Here is a 19,521-nt window from a genome sequence, read left to right as displayed (position 1 = left end):
AGAAAATGTTAATCCTTTAAATAATATAGTGGCCTCTCTATTCCACTTTATTTTCATCCCATTACAATTTATAGACCGAGCAATAGTATGAATCATGGATGAAACTACAAAGCAAAAAGTATACAATTTTCTATGTTATGCTATAAAAAAAAAAACACAAAAAAACGGCATGCTTTTTTATAAAAGCAATTACTTGTACTGTATTGTTATCGATGTAATAATATATCACCGTGACAGAAAAACTGGTACATAATCTGAGGGTAGATATAGATCCGAAATACAATATAAATACGTGTAATAATTCACACTTTTAAATAAAATTACGTGTATATTGTGTCAAAATTATTTTAATCCTCTATGTGTTGTATGGGCTATATAAATTATAAAACTTTAAAATGTCCGGGTTTTAGATTTAAATCGACCCAACTATTTTTAAATCCCCATTGTTTATAAAATAGTAATGTGTTCACTCATGCCAATAAACCAATTATTACATGTAGTTATTCATGGCGAAACACGTTTATTGACATTGTTTATTAATTTCGTAAATCTGAGGACACTATAGAGAATTTGTAAGGTAAGTTTATTTCATGTAAATATTTGTTATTTGATTTTATTATCATTATCATTGAAAGTGCAATTTTCTATATACACAGCATAAAATCAACGCCTTAAAGATTCTGTTATATGCATGATTTTAAATCATATCGAAGGAAACGAAGACTTTCATTGAAACCCCTCTCCCTTTTTCAGTTGTGCAATATATCGAATATGATGGATTCTTGTCCAATAAAATTACAGTCTAGGTTTTGCAGAACGTTCTGCATTATATCAAGCCCAATGAAATAGGATAAGGTGTCTCTTCAAAAAGGCAAATTCAAACAATTATGAATATTTAAACATTGAATTTCTATTAGCCTTCGTGTTTAACATTAGTTAAAATCCATTTGCAGTGTAAAATTGAACAGCACACATTATGTTTGTTCATAGAATGTAAACAACGTTAAAATATTTAATTTTTAAATGGACAATAGTATGATGTTACCAATGAGGAGTTATTACGATGTTTATGAAGGTAAGGCATATTTAAATTATGTAGTTAGCATTTCGGCCATTAAATGTTAAAATACTTTTTAAGTAGATATAGGAAGATGTGGTGTGAGTGCCAATGAGACAACTCTCCATCCAAATAACAATTTAAAAATTAAACCATTATAGGTTAAAGTACGGCCTTCAACACGGAGCCTTGGCTCACACCGAACAACAAGCTATAAAGGGCCCCAAAATTACTAGTGTAAAACCATTCAAACGTGAAAACCAAGGTTCATCATAACAAATGTCGGTTAAAAGCTCATTAGAGCTTATGTTTGTCAATGTTTTATATACCATGCCGACTCCAATTAAAGCTTATTTATTATTTATTTATAAATGGTCAAATATGGCCGTATTTTTAACTCAAAATTTACTCTATGTACGGACTTACCTGTGCTGTTTGGAAAGTTTTAAGGCCTAGCATCCACTAGATATATAAAAGTTAAATGCATTTTGTGTTACAGAAAGATGATTTTTTTTCACGTTTTTGATAGGCATTTTTTTCCTTTCTGCAGAAGGTGTATGAATAAACAAACACCTGAATTATTTTGATATTGTCCACTCCGCATGCTCAGATAAACTCTTTAACTCACCTATAGTTGCGAAGATACCTACTGTCCATGTCAACTAAGGACAATCAAAACAATACAAACCAGTTTTTTACCTGAGGGAGCATCTCAAATTAGTTCCACAACTTAGTTAATTTTCACAAATTTCAAAATAGATTTCATCTTTCTGTAACATAAAAGTTTTTATTGGTCAAACTTGTTGCGACAAATTGTCTTTGCTCTCCTCTTGTGACTTCACGAAAACTGCAACCGTATGCTTGATGATATTACTATAAAAAACATGTCACATTTCTTTGAAGTTCTGATGAAAGAAAGGTTTTAGTTGTCTGCCTATCATATACAAATAACCAGAGAAACAGATTCTACCGCCAAAGCTAATGCAAGACATCTTGAAAATTTCTCCACGTTCAACAGTTGAATGTTCGACATTTAAAACGTCCGTCGAGATTCGCGTTATTAATTTAAAAGTTTACGGTCTCGAGTGGAGAAATATCGTATCAAATTCATAGCAGTGAAAAGAATCCATAGTTGTACGATAAAACAAACACGGAAATAAACCGGACACCTGGGAATCAGCATCAGGACCAGGTATTACAAAAGTGAGCAGACTTACAGGTGTATTGACTTTGTAGAATTTGTCACAATTATCTGCCAAATGCTCGAATGAATTATTTATAATACAATAGTGATTTTCATAATTTACGACTATAAGTCATATGAAGTTTTATCTATAGCTTTATTGTTGTATAGTACATGTAGTACAGGGACAAGTCATAAAGCAATATAATATAGAACGTGTTGAACTGTTCATTCGAAAAATGGCATTCAAATGAACAAAATCTTATACACGGCAATATGGCGGACGGTAATCTTGAAGCAGGTAAAAACTTTTCTATTTTTTATAAAATTGATAAATAGAAAATATTATAATCTTATTGCATCACTGTGTCGATACTAGTGCTCTTATTTTCTACGATATTAATTCTATGAAACATGTTAAACCATTTTGAAAACGAAAACGATTAAAAAAGAAAATAAGAAAAAATAGAAAGAGCAACAATGTTTCATAACTTATTTTGACAGAATTGAACCAAACTGGCTATGAAAAAGCGAATTTTAATTTCACTATTATACTTTTATTAGAAATTTAAATTACTTAAAACACAGTCATCATATTTCCATTTTTAATCCCTTGTTGTTTATGCCCTCTAAATAAATAGGTTGTATTTCGTCTATAATCACTCCTTATTAATCAAATTTGCGTACTTTGACATAAATTTTGCTTAGCAAACAAAAAAACAGTCCATAGAAAACTACAGATTATGCAACTTAATTCCCATTAAATATAAATTAAAAATGAGATGTACCTGAGATTCAATATTCTCAGGATGTTCTCACCAGTTTCAATTAATCTTTTCCGTTGTACGAGTTGTACATAACTATAATCGGATAGGAGTACTCGTATTAATTTATTGTTACTATATATAGACATACAGAGGTGTAAAACTTATTGGTATGGACTGCGCACACAGGCACTTTTCTCAGAAAAAAAAATGCCTGTGACTGCGCACGTTAGTATTCTACCGCTATAAATGTACACATACAGAATTACAAATTGCAAGATACCATTTAGTAGTACAGCAATATAATATAGAACGTGCATTACTGTTCGAAATGACATTCAAATAAAAAAAAACACCTTTACGGCAACATGGCGGACGGTAATCTTGAACCAGGTGAAAACATTACTAAATTTACGCGTAGAGAAAAGTATTTTCTACTGTGTTAAAGTATGATTTAATTGTATAAAATTGATGGATTTATATCGAAAACTTTAGGACTTCTGTCATGATGTTATACGCAAAGATCACTCTAAAGCAAGTTTATTTAACCATCTATTGCGCATCTAGATCCCATCCGAAGATTCGTCCTTTATTTTTGTAAATAGTATTATCCTAGTTGCATCATTATGTCGATTAAACCGATATTATTTGCTACAATATTCATGGTTCGCCATTTTTGAGAGAAATTGCGATAAAATAAATAAAAAAGAAAAAGAAAATCAGGTTGTTTTTCGCATTTGATTTTAACAAATTCTTTTCGGTTTATGAGTTTGACTTAAATCACTCTTAGTCATTTTATTATTAATATTTAGTTATGAGTGTCATTTAAACGGATTAAAACTTGTCACATATTTTGACATTTCACTTACAAACAAACCACTTTCACATGATAATGGGGAATATAAGGTCTGGCGTTCGCTAACATGTTTAACGCCGCCACATTCTGAATTTGCCCGCCACAAGTCAAGAGCCTGTAATTCATTGGTTGTCGTTTGGTGCTTCATGTCATTTGTTTTTCGTTCATTATTTTGTTCATTAACCAGGCCGTTAGCTTTATCCTTTGAATTGATCTACATTTGTCATTTCGGAGCCTTTAACAGCTGACCATGCTTAAGGGTTTTGCTCATTGATGAAGGCCGTGCGGTGACCTATATACATAGATGTTAATTCATGTCATTTTGTCATTTGTGTGCTCATTACCAATCACATAAATATCTTCTTAATTTTTTTAAACAAAAGTTCACAGAAAACTACAAATTATGCAACATAAGTCCCACCAAATATTGATGAAAATTACTTAGTTTTAGTTTATTTTTACTAGTGTTACCAGAGACATATTATATGTCTCTGATGTAACTAAATAAAATAAACTAATGAATAACATCTGGAGTAAAACTGATCTGGTATGAAATCCATTTTTTTTCAAAATATACAAAATGGAGAGTTGAGCCATTGGTAATTTTTTTTTACTGTTGATAAATTTATGGAGGATATGGCATAATTACCAATCCGCCAACTATCCATCAAAGTTCAATTGAAGTTGATATACTAATTGATATTTTATCGTATGTTTTTATATGTTGTGATGTTATGCTATTGTTTCAGAAAAAGGGAGAAGGTTTGGGCCCATTAAAACGTTTAATCCCGCTGCAAATGTTTGCACCTGTCCTAAGTCAGGAATCTGATGTACAGTAGTTGTCGTTTGTTTATGTAATATATACGTGTTTCTCGTTTCTCGTTTTGTTTATATAGATTAGACCGTTGGTTTTCCCGTTTGAATGGTTTTACACTAGTAATTTTGGGGCCCTTTATACAGTGGAGATCAGTTCTAACCTCTCATTAGAACTGTCAGAATAATCTGTCATAGAACTGTTCTAACCTGTCCTAGAACAGTTCTAGCTAGAACAGTTCTACCCTAGAACTGTTCTAGGTAGAACTGTCAGGATCAGTTCTAGGTAGAACTGACTAAATCAGTTCTAGGTAGAACTGTCAGGATAAGTTCTAGGGTAGAACTGTCTAAAACTGTTCTAGGTTACTGGTAGAACTGACCAAATCAGTTCTAACTGTAGAACTGTCAGCAGAACTGACCAAATCAGTCAGGACTGAAGAACAGTTCTAAATGACGTCATTGCAGAAAGGGCACTTTAGAATTTAGAAGAAAAAATCAGTTTCAATTACTTTACTTTATATAATAGCGGATTTTTCTATATTTTTACTGATCAAAATTTATGCATGTTCAAATGTCGAAGTGGATAGGAGGTTATCCAACTCATTGGAGAAATATTTTTATAAGATTGCAAATGAAACATCATTGTTTACGTTTCTTCGTTCCCCGTTTTTAACAGTCTCTTCATAAATATAACTCTGCATTTAATTCATGGAAATTTAATCTTAATTCACCTTGTTTGCCTTGGATTTACATTCATGATTTAGGATTCTGTTTTGACAAATGTTCAAACGAAAATTGTACAGTGGATGGATTATGGGATTGATGAAATCAGTGACAGTGTTGTTAAACGTAAAAAAAAACTATGTACATTTGCATTAGCTCGTTGCCAAACTTATCCATAACGATTATGAATAATATCTGGGAGTCCTGAAAGTCTGAAAAATATACTCGATCTGAACATAAATGAAATATTTGCCACTGGACGTAAGGCTACAAACAAAACCAATCATTGTCCTTCTTCAAATTATATATTAACAGTATAGTCAGTATACTATTCCACGAAGAGAACTTCTCATACATGTACATGTACTTTTCATTTTAAAATAAAGTATATCAATCAGTCATGTGAGTGTTGGATTATGCCGTTAAATAGTTTTGTTTAAAAAAAACATCATGAACTACTGACTTAAAAAGTCACTTTTGTGACGGTTCAATATTTAATAATTTAAGTTTGGATGTAACGGGTCTTCTGACGTTATTTTGTTATCAACATCCATAGACATAAGTTAGTCATGTGAACGTAACATCATCAACGTTATTTTATGGTTTGCCAAGGTTTAAACATTTTGTTAAAATGAAATTTAGAATTAAATTATAAGAAATGACTGTAATATTTTTTCTGTCTATTCGAAATAACGTAAAAAATGTGGTGCACACTGTTAAAATACCCGCTACGCGCATTTATCAGTGTGCACCAAATTTTTTATGTTATTTCTTCATAGACAGAAAAAATATTACAGTCATTCCTTAAATAGTAATATTATCAATACAGAGAGGAAATAATGGCGCTCTAAAATGATGTGGATAAAATTTGGTGTCCTCTTTATCATACAATATCTGTCCTCAGGGACTAAACTTGGGAATTTCAAGCTAGGAGCCCAGACCAGATATTTCATAATTAGTTTATATATGTTCAACTGAAATTTAACTGAAAGTTTAGGGGCCCAGCTCAAAATCTAGGAGCCATGGGCGACTGGGCCCCCTTTAAGTTTTGTCCCTGTGTCCTGACTTAGAAATATTATTGGTTTACAATGAAGCCATATATATTGACATGATAAAGAATATATAGATATAGGAAGATCATGAAGATGTGGTGTGAGTGCCAATGAGACAACTCTCCATCCAAATAACAATTTAAAAATAAGTAAACCATTATAGGTCAATGTACGCCCTTCAACACTGAGTCTTGGCTCACACCGAAAACAACAAGCTATAAAAGGTCCCATATGTTCAGTTTTGGTTGATGCGGTCAAATAATTTTGTTATTAAAATGACTCAGTCTGATATATCGAAACTTCTGAAATTTGTTAACAATTCAATATTTTGAATAAAAAGAGGACATGCTGTCATTTGAATTATACAATCCATCATGATCGGTTGTTGTCTGCTCTATGGTTGGGTTGTTGTTGCCCAGACACATATTTTTGTTCCATGAGTCAGTCTGAGGTATGAAAACTAGCTGATGTTTGTTTCTGATGTGATATTTTGAATAAAAGTAGGAAATGATTGCACTCTCAATCAATGCGATTTTTTTTTGTGGTTGTTGATTTCCAATATTGCAGTTATTTATAAACTACAGTCCCTCTTGACCTAAAATTATAACTGATATACTGTCCAACTATATAGACTTGCATAAAAAAAAGAAAATATGGTCATTTTTGGTTGATGCGGTCAAACGATTTTATTACACGACTCAGTCTTAAGTATGAAAACTACTGATATTTGTTTACGATTCAATACTTTGAATAAAAAGAGGATATGCTGGCACTATAAATTCATGCGAACAAAATTTTGAAGTCATTGTTTTCCAATATTGCTGTAACTTGTATATTATAGTCCCTCATGACCTAAAATTATAACTGAATAACTGTGCAGCTATATACTAAGCAGATTTGTAGAAAGAAAGAGCAAATAAGGTCAGTTTAGATTGGTGCGGTCAAAATATTTTATTACACGACTCAGTCTGAAGTATGAAAACTACTGATATTTGTTTACGATTCAATACTTTGAATAGAAAGAGGTCATGCTAGCACTTTACATTCATGTGAACAACATTTTGAGATCATTGTTTTCCAATATTGCTGTAACTTGTATATTACAGTCCCTCTTGACCGAAATTTATAACTGAATTACTGTACAGCTATATAGATTTGCAGGAAGAAAGAGCAAATAAGGTCAGTTTAGATTGATGCGGTCAAAAGATTTTTGTATAACAGATCCGTCCAAGGTATGAAAACTACTTGTAAAAAGAGATCACATTTGTTTACAATTCAATATTTTAAATAAAAAGAGGACATGCTAGTACTATAAATTGAGTGCAAATAAAATTTTGAAAACATTAATGTTTTCCAATATAATTGGTATCCTTGCCTAAAGATAAACTGGATTCCTGCAGTTTGCAGCTAAATGTATATAGATTTATATGATGAAATCAAATATGATCAGTTTAAGTTATTAATAGTGGCTCAATGGCAGATCCAAAGTGGTGGGGACCCCCTTTTTTTGACGATCAATGCATTTGAATGAGGACATTTAGTTGGACCCCCCCTTTTAAAACTGCTGGATACGTCCCTGGTGGTTTGGGCCAGAATAACATATTACACAAAAGATTAAGGTCAGATAATTTTTTTATGTAAAATGAGCCATCCTGACTCCCCAAATGACAAATGTAAAACAATTGAAATAAAAATGCCCCCCCCCCTTTTCCCAATATTAACGGCTTATAATCTATGTTAAAAAATGAAAGAAAAACAAATAATTTATGTAACACATCAACAAAAGAAAATCACTGAATAACAGGCTCCAGACTTGGAACAGTCACATACATGCAGAATATGACGGGGTTAAACATTTTCTCTTGCCGACGAAAAAATTGAAATAAACCGGCAAAATAGCAAAACTCTTTATAATATTAATCGCTATTTTGCCGAAGCTTTTATATTTAGACAAAGAAATCTTAAAACTTATAAATCAATTCTAGACGTAGAATTTATAAATCAATTTTAGCCGTCGGATTTAAAAATCAATTCTAGCCGTAGCCTTATAAATCAATTCTAGCGGCCGTAGAATTTAGAAATCAATTTATAAATCAATTCTAGCCGTAGAATTTGTAATCAGAACTGTTCTAGAAGTAGAACTGACTAAAACTGTTCTAGAGTAGAACTGTCAGGATCAGTTCTAGGTAGAACTGTCCAAATCAGTTCTAGGGTAGAACTGTCAGGATCAGTTCTAGGTAGAACTGTCCAAATCAGTTCTAGGTAGAACTGACCAAATCAGTTCTAGCTAGAACAGTTCTAACCTAGAACTGACTAAAAGGTGTCAGGCTGACAGTTCTACGTACTGTCCTAGAACAGTTCTCCTGACAGATTCTGACAGATTTAATGAGAGGTTAGAAGTGATCTCCACTGTAGCTTGTTGTTCGGTGTGAGCCAAGGCTCCGTGTTGAAGGCCGTACTTTAACCTATAATGGTTTAATTTTTAAATTGTTATTTGGATGGAGAGTTGTCTCATTGGCACTCACACCACATCTTCCTATATCTATTATCAATAACTTAAAATTAAACAAATATAACTAGTACTAACATTGAGAAAGAAATGATCATGATTGTCTAGGATCTAAATGCGCTATGCGCTATGTTACCCATTGTTGACGACCGTTAGGTGACCTATAGTTATAATTTTATGTGTCATTTTGGTCTCTTGTGGAGTTGTCTCATTGGCAACCATACCACATCTTCTTTTGGTATAATTATGATAATGTGATATAAGCGCTTCACGACTTTACTTCTTTTTCAGATATGATGAGGAAAGCTTCCGTCACTCGAATACTGCAAAGACTAAAGATTTTCATTGGAATACTCATCTGTATAGCTATAACTCTACTTCTTTTGATTATATCATCGATTCTAAGATTCAACTGGAAGGTTAAAATGTCAGAGGCACCAAGACAATTGAGTGTACATCCACTATCAGAGACAACTGTAAACGGTATACCTCTAATCATACACCAAACGTGGAAATCTAAAAATGTTCCAGACAAATGGAAAGACGCTCAAGCCTCTTGGACAAATCAATCGGTGATATATCCATTAAAACGAAAATACAACGAGTTCGTGTATATGTTATGGACCGATAAAATGTTAGACACTTTCATAAAGGAGAAGTATCCATGGTTTTACAATGCGTTCCATAGTTATCATTTTCCTATTTCACGGACAGACGCGGGAAGATATTTTTTGTTATACCATTATGGTGGAGTTTATTCCGATTTGGATATAGGTTGTAATAATCAATCGATAAGAAAGATATTGTCAAGTATAGAAGGTCATGAAGGGGTCGGGGTCATGGAAGTTAGACCATACGGATTTTCTTTAGAGGTGTTGATTTCTGCGAAAGGTCATCCATTTATGAAATCAGTGATATCTGGTTTGATACCAGCTCAAGCAAGACATCCAATCCCATACCTAACAGTGCTGCTATCTGCAGGTCCATTATATTTCACCGCAAAATATGGATTATACAAAAATAAGCATGAAATACATATTGTGAGTCCTGCGTTGTATGAAGGGAAATATTTTAAACATTATCACGGTGGAAGCTGGCATAGCTGGGATGGAGAATTAATTTGGTGGTTTTATAACCACGGACCATTATTTTTAAAATTGATAATATTAGCAGTAATAATTTTTATAGTGGTGACGTTAAAAAATAATAACACATCTGTTGGAAAACGAAGAAATAGTCATATATCATAATTACACCGATATAAAGAAGTTATTGTGTTCAAATTCTTTAATTTATTTATAAGATAAAGGCTTTTCTGTGTCTTTCAATTTTAAAATTACTTTTCATTTGATATCACTACCGATAGTTAACATAGAAAGCAGATACATGTATACCAATATAGAAAGAAAAATTGCCAACGTAACAACTATCCAATGTTAAAATGAAGTAGATGTAGAGGAAGATGTGGTGTGAGTGCCAATGAGACAACTCTCCATCCAAATACATGTAACAATTTATAAAAGTAACCTATTATAGATCAATGTACGGCCTCCAACATGGAGCCTTGGCTCACACCGAACAACAAGCTATAAAGGTCCCCAAAATTACTAGTGTAAAAACGGGAAAGCAACGGTACACATTTAGAGGCAACCGGATGGCCTTCAACAATTGGAATATACCGTATAGTCACTGGCTACAAAATGACCTGCCGTGACAAAACAAATGTGCAAATTCAAAAGACAGAATTAACGGCCTTATTTAAAAAAAAACTTACCAAAAACAAATATGACTGACCTGAACCAACGACAATTACTGAACTACAAATGTACATGCTCCTGGCTTAGGACGGGCACTTTTAAAAGAATCTGGCAGGGATAAACCATTTTTGCAGGCGCCAATTCCCTTTAATCTGGGGCAGTGGGATATGAGCGTCACTGATGAGTCTTATGTAGACGAAACGCGCGTCTGGCGTACTAAATTATAATCCTGGTACCTTTGAGTAACTATATAGTGTAACGACACAACAAAAGAAACAAACTATGGAACAGTAAAAACAAATATGAGAAACAGAAATACACGACAACTCAATAATAGACTCCTGACTTGAGACAGGCACATATATAATGTGACGGGTTAAACATGTTTTCTGGCGTCAAACCATCCCTCCATAAGATTCCCAATCTCTGATACCCCCCCCCAAAAATAAATAATTTAAAAAAAATAATTGAGCATGACATTTTGGTTATGTTGTAGTTTTAATAATAACCATACCTTGCAAAATTGGTTAGCAATGAGTGTTTCAAAGGATTAACTTAATTGTTTTTTCAATAGACTGTCCTATTTTTAGAAAAAGGTTAATAGATCTTTACCTTTTGTGATAATCAATACTTAAACTTGAAAATGACCACTACATGTATGTTCTTGATGACATGATAATATGTTGTGTCGATTGTTTGAAATATTCTATTTTTTTTTCAATTGTAGAAATAGCTGTTTTGACGAGAAATTTATTTCGGAAATTTAATCATTAATTATTCAAAGTAAATACATTATATGTGTAGTTTGCTAGACATAATATTTAAACAAGTATAAGATTCATTTATGTACGATTTTGATGTTTGAATAAATGCGTCTTTTTAAAAGTGTTTGATATGGTTAGTTTATGGTTTAAAACTTTAAATGTGTTAGGATATAGGTTAAAATCTCTATTAAAAATGTGTGCACTTGCAAATTTATAGGTTTCCTCATAAAGATTCGAATTTGCAGTTGTCATATATATCACTTCATGAACACCATACTGTGTTGTCATGCACACAAGTGACATCTAACTTAGCTATAACTATCCACCTACGGCCCACCCCCTTTTTACTTAAACTATTCCGATTACATATAATAGCGTAATTTTTTTTTATTTGAAATCGCATTTTATTGATTCTAAATTTGATAAGATTATGTATTTATGCATTTCCTTCTAAGTGGCTATAATTTATTTACATTATTCTTGAAATCTTTAAGTAAAAAATAATTCCGGGGTTGTAAGTGTCCCAATTTCGAGCTAGATTGTTACAAGGTAATTCCAAAATTCGATTTAACTGCCGTTTTATTTAAGAGATATTTATTAATGCGATCTAAGTAAACAAAAACTTTTTAAATCCCAATTGACTATAATACAATATTGGATACGATCAATATTGCCGATCGTGGGAGTTTTTTGTGACAAGAGACAGATTTTAAAAGCGAGGGTGGACAACCATGATATGACGCCATCCACAATCATAACAAATAACTAATTGACAGATGACACGTTTCACTGATGCAATACTGTAATATGGGAACAATGACAAAAGGTGCAGCACCACGTTATAACCGTAATATAGATCAATGCCAATACCGTGAACTGTATACCAAATACTTCTGACTTATCATAGTGGTCCCCCTTTGAATGACCTAACTACGTACCATGACTATTGAACGCAGAAACTATCATTTTGTCCATTGATATGAAGTGAGTTGATGCATCAAACATTACTAGTCTACCTCTAGTGTACCCTTAAACTGATCTTGTTACATAAATGTTTAAACACCAGAACTAAGAATAAATTAATGAGTCTATAAACCATCAGTGGAAAAAAGGGGCGCAAATTATATTAACTTATTAGTTTGGCGTCTTATTCAACTGCAAATAGAATATAAAAAAATCATGTCTCCCATAAATAGTTCCCCTTTAACTGCCAATTCACAGACCATAACAAATTATTGTTAACCCCGCCGTTGTCAGAAAGACCACGACCAAGTTTTACAGTACGCGACTCAGTCGTCATGGCGTAATCAATGAATTTGTTTTTTTAATTCAATTGAGGGGATCATTTGTTTGCTTAAGATTATCTTAAGTTGAACTATACGTTGAAAAGGTGAAACAATGCTTTTGAGGATAAATCCGATCAAATATTTGTATAATGACATTGAAACTATTATGTTATTATTATCTTTTTAGTAAACGGCTGCGCGATAAGGGCATGATACGCCTGTTTTTCGGCAATATTTATAAAGTGTTTTGGAATATTTGAAAAATAAAGCTTAAATCATATCAACTTGGTTATTAAGTGTCACGTATTTCCTAGTGTATTTATAAGTAATAAGGTTTTGGTTGTCTGAATATTCAAAGATTTTAAATATATTTTAGATCTTAACCTCTTTACCTTTATAGCAATTTTGGATGTTACACATATTGATATCACCATAGCCATAATTAATAAATTAAAAAACGGGGAAAAGGTAAAAATGTGATGAAACATTTCGTAGAAACTTCATTGAAGGAATCAAAATAATTTAAAAAAAACAAGATGCGATATGATTGTCAATGAGATACATGTAACTCTCACCAAGAAACTAAATGACACAGAAATGAACAACTCAAAATCAACGTACAGCCTTCACCAATGAGCAAAGCCCATTAAAATGATCGCGTTTTTTTTGGATTGCTGATTTCTCTCTTAGGCGGCTTAACTATGACAAAACACGTCAATATTCCCGTTTCAAATTTAGTAATACATTAAAAAAGACACGAAATACCGAAGAATGATGCATATTTATCGCAAAATCGACAAAAGAAATATTTACCTGAAACACCGTCTGCCATCTTGGGATATACGTAACTGCAGTTACGGATATCAGTTGTACCCCAGTGCTAATCATCCTTTCCCGAAGAAAAATTGATAAATTCCAAAGTCATTTATTATTCTACGTATGTTATATACGTACACTAGTCTAAGACATTGTATATTGGAGTTTTTGATTTGAATGAAGATGCTTAGTGTAATATCAGAATGGACTGTCTTAAATGTTATATATAAAAAAAGTGGTATAATTGCCAATGAGACAACTGTCCACAAGGGACCAACATGACACATAAATTAACAAGTAAAGATCACCGTACGGCCTTCAACAATGAACAAAACCTATGCCTTATAGTCTGCTATGGCTAGTACATTCAAATAAACTATCCGTATGTTTTATATGCAAATGTGGCTTTATAATCCAGTATATATATAAACATGTTAATCAAAGGGATTATAGGATTTATAGGAAAAATTAAGATATTAGTAAAATAATATCATTTAATTCATGAGTTGCCAAATATGTTTAGCGACATCTTTTGCAGACTTCTTTAGATCACTTATTTCAAAGTCATTATCAGTCTGGAATCTATCTACACTTCCCTGGACTATGTATGTCATAAAAGCCCTGGAAAAAGCTATTCGGTGGTCTGTTTTAATTGACAAAGGATCGTACTCAACCTGAAATCATATATGCATAACAATTATTATTTACAAAATAAATTTGACGAGGCAATTTGTTTTTACTACATGTATACATATACCTGAAAAAGGCAACGTCACACAAACAGAACATGCACAACTTTCAGCAAATATTTGAAAAGAAGGGATGAAAATGCTATAAGAGAAACAGATTCCGTCACTATAACTCGTTTTAGTAAGATTTGTCTCCACTCTCAACAGATTTAATTAAGTTTAATTATTTAAAACGCCCGGTAAGACTCGCGCTTTGAATATCAAATTTTGCAGTCACGAGTGGAGAAATATTATAACAAATTTGTTGCAGTAATGGTTTCCATATATCATAAACCGAGACACATAGATTAACTTTTGGATATGAATAGTAATTAAAAAAACACACACACACAAAAAATAAAATAAAAATGGGGTCCATAAATCTTCTGTAAAAAACAAAGAAGTGATGAATAAGTTGAAGCTATGTTTTTTTTTTGTTCATGGTAGGTTGCACGTCTCTCTATTATATTTATTTTGTATCCAAATAGCACGATGAACATGGGACCTGGTGATTCAGAGAATACTTCATCAGACATGTAACTTACAAACTCAAAACGATTTGATATATATCAAAGAGAACATATTATTATTAAAAGATAAACAGCATACTTACTTTTGTAATTAGTTGGTTTTGGATGGTATTGTTGTAAATTCCTTGTAGGTATTTGACTTGCTCCAGAGTATTACGTTGATTGTATATTATTCCTTCGCCACAAACTGTAATTAAAAAAAATATGCACATTTTCTTCACAGATCCTGATATTTTAAAACTTATATGAGATCCCTTGTGCTTGAATATCTTGAGGATAGTAATTAATTGCACAGGAGTCAATAATACGAACAATACTGGTCACGGTTATATAACTCGAGATATAACTGCAATTTCTCAGCAAATACATAGTAAGCATTTCGTCATGATAGTTAAATAAAGGTTGAATTACTGTTTTTCTAGGTAATTTTTTTTATATCCCATTCAAAATTATATAACTCTTTATCAGCTCTAACTTTAGATATAATGGTCTATTTTATGTTAAGGCGGTCTTGAACTCTTTTGACAGTTTCCAGAATACTAATCTTTCACCTTAAGCTGGACCAAATCACTATTTAATTTAAAAATTCATGACCCATTTTTTTTAAAGTGTAAATTTTCTCCTCCTACTTTCTATTTGAGAAATAAAAATGAAGACTTAGATTTTGAAAAGGACAATAACTGTGTTCCTGGGCCAAATGCTACAGCGATGCATCAATAAAGGTTTTGAGTGCAGTGACTTAAGTTAGTGTATGTTAGATTCACACAAAGTATAATTTACCTATTGCTAAAATAGTCATTGTGTCATGTGACATCTGATCAATTTTACCACAAACCGGGCACTGGTAGTCACAGTCTCGTTTCTCAACAGACAAAACACGCTTTCCAAATATACCTAAAAATAAAGAAATAATAATGGCATAATTCAGCTTCTCATTCCAACTGAATATTCATTCAAAACTGAAAACATAATCTTTCCGACAAAAGAGCTTGCCAATTGTGAACTTTCCGTTTCTATGTAGCAACATTCCTGCAGCGCCTGCATACGGAGTATTATATATCTCCAAACTGATACGATATTCCCGGGCTTGTATTTCCAATCATGATTTCCTTTATAGAGGGTTAGTGCTCACAAGGAAATTATCATACCAAGAGTTCCACTTAAATAGTGAAGTTGAAGTCATGCCTTCGTAAATTTTACAGTCGCCATCAGGAGTTGGTTGACCGTTATGGAATATCAGTTTCACAGATGATATCCGTTATGTTCCTTATGTCGTAACTACAATTAATCCCGTTCCCTTTTCACGATTGTGACCCACCGAATTGACTATTTATCGAGTTTGTAATAACATAAAGTTCATTTTCGATTTATGAGTTTGACAGTCCCTCTAGTATCTTTCGCTCCTCTTTTGTCCCTTTGTAAATTTACGATAAATTAATTTGATAGCAAAAAAAAAGTCATAGCAGTCTTTGCTTGTCTTGTTCGACCACCAGTTCTTAAAGTGGAATAATAATAATAAAAAAGCAGCACACTGTCCAACTAACATCAGGAGGTCTACTAGCTTGTAAAGGAAGAGTAAAAAGTTGCAGATGGTTTCGAATCGCGGTAGAGAGCCGTGGTGTAGTGGTTAGTGCATCGGACTACTAACACAAAGGTTCCTGGTTCGATTCCCGTTCGGGATGAAAATTTCAGGAACTCAATTTTCGGCACTCCCTTGACACCATTTGCGAGTATGGTCTCAAGGAAACGATGATAGTCCGTCGGAAGGGGACGATAAATGGCTGACCTGTGTTAAGAGAGAGCCATATCTCTTGCACGTTAAAGACACCCTTGTAGATTTCGAAAAAGAGTAGGCTAATGCCGCTACAAGGCAGCACTCGCACCCGCAAAGTGGAAAGGGATTAATATAAGTTGCAAAACTTGTTTCCCAATCCACTCTAAATAAATATGTTTAAACTAATCGCGGTAATATTATACGCACGACTATTAGAAGAAACTAGCTAATGCTGATAAAGGGTTACGATCACTATGAAGCTGTGGAACCAATGATTTTATGGTAACTCCAAAGTCATCTCGATTTTTTATGACTTGCTGATACGCAATTTTCTATCGCACATGACTGGATAATACAATTTGTCGTAGACCTAATCCCTCCTTATTTCCATGTTTATTGATACACCAAATATGATTATCATTTCCTAAGTTTTTACCACCCATGAATGACACGACGACATGCATTTCCCTCATAAAGCAGTATCGGGATTTTAGCGCAGTTTACCTCAATATATTAAGATATCGCACATGTATTTTTTTGCGTAGTTAATCCCCCTTTGATATGTAATTACATGTTTTTCATTGACCGAGTTTGGAGATTCTAGAGTCGAAAACTCAAGAAATAAATCTCCTTAAGTTATTTCAATTTTGTAATATTTGGAGTTTAGCATAATCAATATATCAGCAAAATAAATAAAGTGTATACTCACTATGAAAGGCGTTCCCTATAGTGTTACCGGTATCTATGACAGCATTTCCAGCGACTGCAATTCCACCAACCACTTTGTTACCAAGATCTGTTAATGCATCGCCGATACTTGAAAAGCTATTTTTGACTTGATCAAGTAAACTCTGAGCTCCAAGCTGTACCAATGTTTCTAATATGCTGCCCTGACTACCAAACTCTGGTAATTTGTTGATATTTACAGTTATCACATCTTTTGAGAGTGATGTTAATTTACCTCCCAAAGACTGTAAATTGGAAGCGATTCCAGAGAATTCCTTTAAGCCTGTCAAACCTGAACCAAGATGAGAAGATATTTGACCAAGTCCTTCAAGGAACAATCCGGATTCTTCTCCCAATAATCCCAGAGCAGCTGGTAGAGATTTTCCCATTTTGTCCACAAAATTACTCACTTCTAATACTGGCTTAAAGATAGTTGGCATGATCTGTTTTATCGAGTTTTGATAATATAACATTTGCGTATTGCTGAAAAGTATAAAAGTTCGTTTTTATATTAACATAATATATTTTGTCGTTGGTTGCTACTTGTCATATTTGATTAACGTTATAAAATTATTGTTTGTCCAAAGATCAGGCCGTTGTTTTTTTCTCGTTTGAGTTGTCTTTACCTGTTGAAAACTTTATAGCTTACTAAACGGTATGGTTTGACTCATTGTTGAAGTACGAGCGGTAACCTATATGTGTTTTAATCTGGGACAATTGGTATATGAAGGATAGTTGTCTCATTAACAACAATACTACACCTCCACATTTTTATATTTACGAAAATCCAAATAATTACCATAATAAATACTTCTGAACATAAATATATGTCAATGTTTTTAAACTCGGAGAAGAAAGAACGTATTTGAATGCTAAAAATGATCATAGAACACATATTAACACACACATCCTTAGTTGTGTGTTCACAAAACGTGAAGTCATAGAACTTACTTTCGGCACACTCCAGCGAGACATTGTTGGCACTGTTCACCAGTGCTGTTAATCTTCATTTCACACTCAGTGGATGATGAGAGCTGGGCAAAGTTTGTTTCATTTATCTTGCTAAGTATATAAAACAGTATCTCTCTTCTCACATAGGTATCAAATTCTACATATAAAAGCTTATATTAAAAACAACAAGTTAAGAAAAAGATATTAAACGTTAAACAGCATGTTAGATTTTGATAAATGTCCAAAGGATTTTTTCGAGATTAGAAATTTAAGATATAAGGATGATCGCTGATTTTCTTCTTAATTCTTGGCAGATATTTGGAATCCTCTGGTCTTATCCATGTAGTGCAATTAAAAATGTGTCTGCTAACTCTGAATTTCCTCTTTATAATTCCATCACATATTATAGCTTAAAAAGCTATTTTTTTTAAATCTTGTTCTTGTTATGTTTCATAGATTGTTTTTTTTTTTGTTAAAGAAAAAGGTTTCATTGTTAAATGTCCGAAAAATCTAGAGAGAATAATTTCCCGCCAAATATTCAAAGTTTTATGCCAATGAACTTTCATTTTTTTTCTTTTTCCCAGTCCATTATTATTTATATATTATCCATTCACTTAATTCTTTTAAAAACTTATAACTTTGTATTTGACAGAGAGAAGCAAACAAAAGTCCTCCACACTAATAAATTTGTTGAATTTGTTTAATATATGTATACCGGTATATTGTTATAGAACCACTCATCATGATCACGAAAGTGCTAAAATACCTTACTTTGTGTACTATTCGTGTCCAACGTTGCTAGTGTTAGGACTTTTTGTCTTCCCTCACATAGAGCGACTAATGATATACACAGTAAAACTAATAACATTGTGAACGCCATTTCAAAAGTTGTATACAGAAAATGTACATAAGATAACAAGTGGTAATTCTTATCTCTTCGGACTCTATTGAATTTAACAATCTATCAGGGAAATTACATGTGGTCAGTAAGTGACGAACAGAATCGATAATTCTATAAATATTTGAAAATTTGCTGAGGTGGCAATTACACAGTAAGGTGATGACCAGCATAAACACAAGTACAAACTGTACTTTCAAAACGTTTGGTAGGAAAAGCCATCTTGCGAGCCCATTATAAAAATTACAGTAGACTCGAGGGTACAAAACTTTCAGCAAAAATTCAAACATTTTTGTTTTCATTACTTACTTTATTTATTACATTATTGGTTGAT

The 19,521-nt window shown here is 32.7% G+C and overlaps 2 protein-coding genes across 5 annotated transcripts; one reads left to right on the top strand and one right to left on the bottom strand.

Annotated features, from left to right (window-relative positions):
• The first annotated feature begins 441 nt into the window (after positions 1–441).
• On the top strand, positions 442–10,225 carry LOC134725227 (uncharacterized). Of its 4 annotated transcripts, none has more exons than XM_063588878.1 (2): positions 442–572; positions 9,249–10,225. In XM_063588878.1, exon 2 carries the CDS (start codon positions 9,251–9,253, stop codon positions 10,205–10,207), a length of 957 nt encoding a protein of 318 aa, XP_063444948.1. In that variant the 5' UTR covers positions 442–572; positions 9,249–9,250; the 3' UTR covers positions 10,208–10,225. The 4 variants fall into 4 exon arrangements, with proteins under 4 accessions (XP_063444948.1, XP_063444947.1, XP_063444945.1 ...); XM_063588877.1 differs by having other exon boundaries at positions 443–577; XM_063588875.1 differs by lacking the exon at positions 442–572 and adding an exon at positions 699–1,075.
• A 3,849-nt stretch (positions 10,226–14,074) lies between these two features.
• LOC134726496 (uncharacterized) lies at positions 14,075–19,185 on the bottom strand. Its single transcript, XM_063590901.1, has 6 exons — positions 19,061–19,185; positions 18,290–18,446; positions 17,322–17,821; positions 15,619–15,732; positions 14,922–15,025; positions 14,075–14,254 (listed from the first exon to the last, which is right to left on the bottom strand). Exons 1-6 carry the CDS (start codon positions 19,167–19,169, stop codon positions 14,075–14,077), a joined length of 1,164 nt encoding a protein of 387 aa, XP_063446971.1. The 5' UTR covers positions 19,170–19,185.
• Between the last annotated feature and the right edge of the window lie 336 nt (positions 19,186–19,521).

This window comes from Mytilus trossulus, chromosome 7, assembly GCF_036588685.1.
Source record: "Mytilus trossulus isolate FHL-02 chromosome 7, PNRI_Mtr1.1.1.hap1, whole genome shotgun sequence".
Lineage (NCBI taxonomy): Eukaryota > Metazoa > Mollusca > Bivalvia > Mytilida > Mytilidae > Mytilus > Mytilus trossulus.
The sequence above is the reverse complement of the archived record's forward strand: the minus strand, read 5'-3'. Positions and strand labels throughout refer to the sequence as shown.

Coding starts and splice junctions, on each gene's coding strand:
- LOC134725227 (XM_063588875.1), top strand. CDS start 1,024: ATGGACAATAGTATGATGTTACCAATGAGGAGTTATTACGATGTTTAT. Junction 1,076..9,248: donor TTATTACGATGTTTATGAAG/GTAAGGCATATT, acceptor CTTCTTTTTCAG/ATATGATGAGGAAAGCTTCC.
- LOC134726496 (XM_063590901.1), bottom strand. CDS start 19,169: ATGGCGTTCACAATGTTATTAGTTTTACTGTGTATATCATTAGTCGCT. Junction 17,822..18,289: donor CTCGCTGGAGTGTGCCGAAA/GTAAGTTCTATG, acceptor TATACTTTTCAG/CAATACGCAAATGTTATATT. Junction 14,255..14,921: donor AAAACCAACTAATTACAAAA/GTAAGTATGCTG, acceptor ATATGATTTCAG/GTTGAGTACGATCCTTTGTC.